The sequence below is a fragment of the Lontra canadensis genome, unplaced genomic scaffold, assembly GCF_010015895.1.
Source record: "Lontra canadensis isolate GAN:19392208 unplaced genomic scaffold, GSC_riverotter_1.0 scaffold50, whole genome shotgun sequence".
NCBI classification, from domain to species: domain Eukaryota; kingdom Metazoa; phylum Chordata; class Mammalia; order Carnivora; family Mustelidae; genus Lontra; species Lontra canadensis.
In genome coordinates, this window is record NW_022631044.1 from 11,042,268 (window position 1) to 11,048,267 (window position 6,000).

A 6,000-nucleotide genomic window follows, 5' to 3' on the forward strand; every position below is an offset into this window, starting at 1 on the left:
AACCCAGAAACTGACTGATAAATGACAGGTGCTATGTCAGAGAGAGCAGGATGGTGGGGCCACAAGGGACTGGAGGGCAGAAGCCCAATTCCATTCAAGCCTATTCCTGCCTTGCACAAGGCAGGCCCAATGTTGCCAGATCTGGTATTTCACAAGATGTCTGAAATCTGGCTTTTAAAGTAAAATCCCTTGATATTTAAATTTTGGTACACCACATATAATTCAAGCAGGAAATCTATGTAGGATTGTAGCTAGACACTGGGGTAAATTCTCATTTATTTATCTCATTATCATTATTCAGAGACTCAACTGTCTAGACCAATTCATTACCAAGTATACCAAAAAGTCTATTTCAGATTATTTTCAACTCCTGCATCTTATTACTAGAACTAATGATCAGGACATAATGAAACTGAATCCAACGAGTTTAGAGTCTTACCTTACTCTCACTGACATCAGAAATCCATTCTTTTACTAAATTGTTCAATTTACCAAGAACAACAAGCCTATAATAAAAAATAACATGCTTTAGATCAAAACTAAGAAAACCCAAAAAGAGTATTTAAAAAAGTAATTAAACTGTAGGCAGAATCTTTATGTTGGCGCCAGAGTAAAAGCACATTATATATAGGCTAATGCTGTCACATCTGTCAATACATGGCACATCTCTTTGATGCTGTTAGGTCCCCAAGAGTTCCAAAGAAATGACGATTGTGATAGTATGTGGGTCTCTGAGCTACCCTGAAAATTCAAGAAGTTTAATAAAAAATCAAAATTACCTTCAATAAGTCTGCAGAGGCCAACTGAATTGTCAACTTTCTTGCCCTTACTATGGAATAAAATAAACTCAATGTGGTGATAGAGGTTAGCATTCTCCCATCTACAGTCAGAGATCTTTGGATAATTAAAACAGATAAATTAAATATTGGCTAATTTTTTAAAAAAGATCTTGTTTATTTAAGAGAGAGAAAGAGCAAGAATATAGAGGGAGGGGTAGAAGGAGAGGGAGAAGCAGACTCCCTGCTGAGCAGGGAGCCTGATGTAGGACTGGATCCCAGGACCCTGGGATCATGACCTGAGCCAAAGGCAGATGCTTAATGGACTGAGCCACCCAGGCTTCAAATATTGACTAATTTTTAAGAAATAATATTACTTGGGTGCCTGGGTGGCTCAGTGGTCCTGGGATCGAGCCTTGCATTGGGCCTCTCTGCTCAGCAGGGAGCCTGTTTCCACCCCCCCTTCTCTCTGCCTACTTGTGATCTATCAAATGAATAAATAAAATCTTAAAAAAAAAGAAAAAAAATATTACTTAAAAACAGCAGTTTGATATTAAACCAAACTTTCAACCAATAGTATATCTAAATCCACATTAAAAAAAAGAAGAGAGAAGAAAAGTAGAGTTTAGACATCTCAAGGATAACATATGAAAAATGGAATTCCTGAGATGTCCAAACTTGCTTCTCCCTCAGCCTTCTCCGGGTAATGAACTCTATCCTTTGAGGTGCTAAGACCCAAAACCTTGGCATCATCCTTAACCTCTGTCTCTCGCATATATTCCAGTCATTAAACAACCTTACCTTACCTTTAAAATATATCCAGAATTCTACTTCTTATCACCTCCACTAATATCCCCCTTAGTTTAACCCTCCATCCTTTCCTCCCTGGGTTCTTATCATAGCCTCCTAACCAGTCTCCTGACTTGTGCCCTTGATCCCTGTTCAGGCTCTTCTCAATATAGCAGCCAGAGTGACTGCATTAAAACATGAGTAAATCAGGTTAATCTTCTGCTCAAAAACCTAATGGCTTCTGATTTCACTCAGACTAAAAGCCAAAACTTTTACAGTGACTTACAAGGTCCTAAGTGACCTAGCTCTCCCTCCAAGCAACTTCCCAACCTCAAGTTCTTTGAGCCCACATTCACCCGTTTACTTACTTTGCTCTGGATACCCAGGTTACCTTACTATCTAATTCCTTACATATAGCAGGTACACTCCCGCCTCTAATCTTCTGCTAGAGTGCTCTTCCCTCAGATATCTATATAGTTCCCTCTCTCACTTTGAAATTTTCCCCTAAATGTCAATAAGGCCTTCCAGATAACCTCTACTTCCAGCTTCATTTTTCTCAGCAGCATATGTCATTTGTAACATTCTGTTTATTTTATTTATCTGGCTTATTGTCAGTCTTTTCCCCTAACCTCCACCTAAAATATAAGCTCTAAGTGGGCCAAAATTTCTCTTCATTTTGTCATTTTTTGCATCCCTAGGCAGGGGCATGGGAGTTACTTTACATTTGCAGAATTAATGATTAAATAACGTACTATAAAATATTTTGCATTTTTAAATGACATACCTGTGGTTCAATTCTTCCTCATCTTCAAACACTCCAAATGGTTTCATAGCATCAATTAATTTCTGTGTGTAAATATGATCAATTTCTTTAGGACATGCCAAACTAATTGGAGAAGTGATTCCATAATGCTTTTGTTGACGCTGGCTGTCCAGCATGGTGTTTCTGTTCAAGAAAAATGAAACAGCAGAAAAAAATTTAAAGTATCAGATCATACTGATATAGTTAATCTCTCAATACACTCATTAATTTAGCTACCTTAAAAGTTTACTTAGTATTAACAGTTGCAGCAGGCGCTTTTTTTTTTTAAGGGGAAAAAAGGGTATTTTGTGTTTATTTTGATGAAGGGCTATTCATACTCCTCCAGCTTTCATGGTTAGGATGTCTTTTCAAGCCAAAAGCAGCATGTGTTGGCATCAGGACAACTGTGCCAGCACCACTTAGCTCAAATGCAAAAAGCCTGAATGGGAGCTGGGCCAGGGCCACCTCCACTACACCCTGTGGACTTAAGTCAAGTACCATCTATATTCAATCTTTGAAAAGCAGGCAGCCACTTGAAAGAAAGCTCTGAGTAAGAACAATGTTCTTTCCCCCTCAGGAAAGAAACAAAAACATCCCATTAGAAGGTCCTTGTGAAATATCCTGGCTTTTAAAAAAAGAAATCACGACTCTATTTGTCCTTGAGAAACTTATATTAACATCCTTTGCTCAAATCAGAATTTATAGTCCTAACATTTTGTGACTCTAGTTAATTGTCCTCTTCATTTAGATTGGTACTCAGACCATTTTCACACTAAATAACTACGAAATTCTTTACACTTTTATTGGCACAATACAAGCCAACCTCCAAAAGATTCTAGCTATCAGGAAATCATAGTCTTGAATAAAGTACAATCGATTTCAGTAATTTCAAAATAAATTTTGGGACCAACATGGGTTGGTAAAACTTTATTTTTCTAAGAAAGTAAAGTAAAAATAAACATACGCAATAACCAACTAAACCTACAATCTATCTTCACCATTCGATGTTGAGGACCATTAACAACAGTAAGAATGTAATCTCAAAATATAAAAGAAGTCTTTTAAATGAATAAATTAGCTCTGTAAACAGTAACACACAAAAATACAGTAGTGATTGTTTTTTAATTTTTAACTGGTCAAAAATCTTATTGCTACAAAGTTCTTAGGCATGCTCTTTAGCTAAAGATTTCATTAGGTAAGGAGGGAGAATCAAATGGAAGATAAAATAACCTATATATCCTCTGAAAGGATTCAAAGAAACAAAAGGGAAACACCAATACCAGGGACTTCAATTTCTTTCTGGTATTAATCTTCCTGTGGAACAAACAAAATTTCAATTAGTTATTTCAAGTAACTTTTTAAAGATTTAGCTTTTTGCCTCTAAGAGAGCTATTTTAGTATTGTCTGTGTGTGTTTAAATATGTATGGTAAATGGATGGGACAGACTGATTATAAGTGCCATTTTACAGGTAAGCACCCAAGATCCAAGAGATAGGAAGAGCCAAAATCTGAACTCCAAAACCCAAGATCTTTCTACCACTCCATTCTCCCTTCAACAAATACGTCTGTTCTGCTACTATGATCTTGGGTCCCCCTTTCTTATCTATGTGATGAAAAAATTGGCTATCAAGCTTCCTACCCTACCAGTACTAGATAGCACATAAATTCCAAATCTATGGTTCTGAACCTCCCATATCTGGAGGGGAATAGGAGGGAAAGTCAACCAAAAGAATCCCACATTCCCTTCAACTCATCAATTTCACTTATAAGTAAACACCCTAGAGAAATTCTAGTACAAGTGTACAAGGAAACATTTACAAGATTGTTCACTGCCACACTGTAACAGTAAACACTCAGAAACAACCTCAAACAGTCACTAACAGAAAAGGGACTAAGCTAAGGTATATCCCTACAATGGAATACAATACAGTCGTTAAGATGAATTAATGAGAGTTGAAAATATTAACACGGACAAAGTTCAAAGATATTATGTTGCACTACAGAAGTTGCAAAATGACAAGTATGATACCAGCTATAAAAAGCTTAAAAACAAGTAAAACAATGCCATTATTATGGACACTTACATATGTTGTAATAGCATTTTAAAAAAAGCAGTAATAAACATCAAGTTCAAGACTGTGTGGAACTCTGGGAAGAGAGGTAAATGGAATAGGAGGAGGTAAAAGAATCCTTAAGACGCATCTGTAATGCTTGATTTCTTTTAAATAAAGATATGTATGTACACACACCCCACACACATAAAGAATTCTATGCTTTGGGAGAGATGAATGGTGACTATACAAATGATGCTTATGTTATTCTCTGCATTTTTCTGTTTAAATTAAATTATTTCCTAATAAACCAAAATATTAGGAGCTACAACAAAATCCTGCCAAACACGGAAACCGTTTCTGACTTATCAAAGTGTGAGCAGGAGGTATAGACCGGTAGATATACGGTGGGTCGGTGGGGGAAGCTTGGGAGGGCGAAAAGATCCTAGCTTTTTATTAAAAAGAAACGCATGAGCTGGGATAGGTCATTCACTCCTGAAGACCAGGAGACAGCCGGTCGGGAGGGAGGAGGGGGAGGTAGGGGGATGGTATTTGCGCCAATGCAGACAGGAGCAGAGACGGGCTCAGACAGTGCTGGGGGCAGGAGAGTGACCGAGAATTTCTCCCCACGGACACCCGCGTCTCTCCGGCCGCTCCCCTGTCTGGGGGCGTCATCCGAGGTGGGACAGGAGAAGGCAGATGGGGACTCCAGGAGTCCCCGAGTCTGTGCAGAGGTGGCCAGGTGAGCTGCCGGGTGTAGGGGAGGTGCCCTTGCCGACCGGCCAGAAGCGGGGAAGGAGACCACTCGGGCGAGCTCCGGGCAGGGCGCGAGGGGAGGGAACGGACACCGGGTCCCGGGCCGACCACCCCAACCCACCCATCTCCGCTTCGCCCCCAACCGCCGTCCCCCACCACTTACGCAGACATCTCTTTCATCGCTTCCTGCGTCTCCCACACCGGCGAGTATCTTTCTCTCTGGAGTCAAGTTCTTGCTCTTCCCTTCTCCTCTTGTCGCCTTTCCCCCGGTCGCTTGTAGCTCGCTTGCTCGCTCACTTTCTCACTTACTACGGCCGAGGCATCCAACCGAGTAGTGAAAACACCACAAAACCGGCTCTATTTATGACAATACAGCGCGGCCGACGCCAATATGGCGCCGCTTCCCAGCCTGCCCCTCGCCCGCTGCGGCCCCGCCCCTGGAGGTCTGGACCCGCCCTCGACCCCGCCCCCTCCTCCTTTGGGTCCCGGGAGGCTTCGGTGGCCCCGCCTACAGGAGGGCGCGAGCTCTGGCTGCAAACGCCGGTCAAGAGGGAGCGTTTCGTCCCCTCCTTTGTCCGTGAGACTGTCAATCCAAGCAAACCGCTTGGAATGTGATTAGGAACATATTTTCCTTGTTTCACTAATGAAAGACTATGTTTTTAAAAAGATCACAACCTTGCCTAGCAAATACTAGTTTAACTCTTCCGTTATCTTTCACCTTTAATTAGTCATAATCATACGTAATCAATCAACTCGTGGAGATTTTGTCGTGATAGGGTCACACCAAGGAACGTGTGACTTTACAATCATCCCAGGGAAAACCAAG

At 40.7% G+C, this 6,000-nt stretch overlaps 1 protein-coding gene across 2 annotated transcripts in view; it reads right to left on the minus strand.

The window, feature by feature from the left end:
• Positions 1-5,581, minus strand: part of PAPOLG (poly(A) polymerase gamma) — a 29,335-nt gene extending 23,754 nt beyond the window's left edge. For both annotated transcript variants that reach the window (XM_032873865.1, XM_032873866.1), the window contains exons 1-3: positions 5,338-5,581; positions 2,350-2,511; positions 440-506 (exon numbers count right to left, since the gene is read on the minus strand). In XM_032873865.1, the coding sequence (XP_032729756.1) occupies positions 440-506; positions 2,350-2,511; positions 5,338-5,354 (246 nt within the window). In that variant the 5' untranslated portion in view covers positions 5,355-5,581. The remainder of the gene's footprint in view (positions 1-439; positions 507-2,349; positions 2,512-5,337) is intronic.
• Between the last annotated feature and the right edge of the window lie 419 nt (positions 5,582-6,000).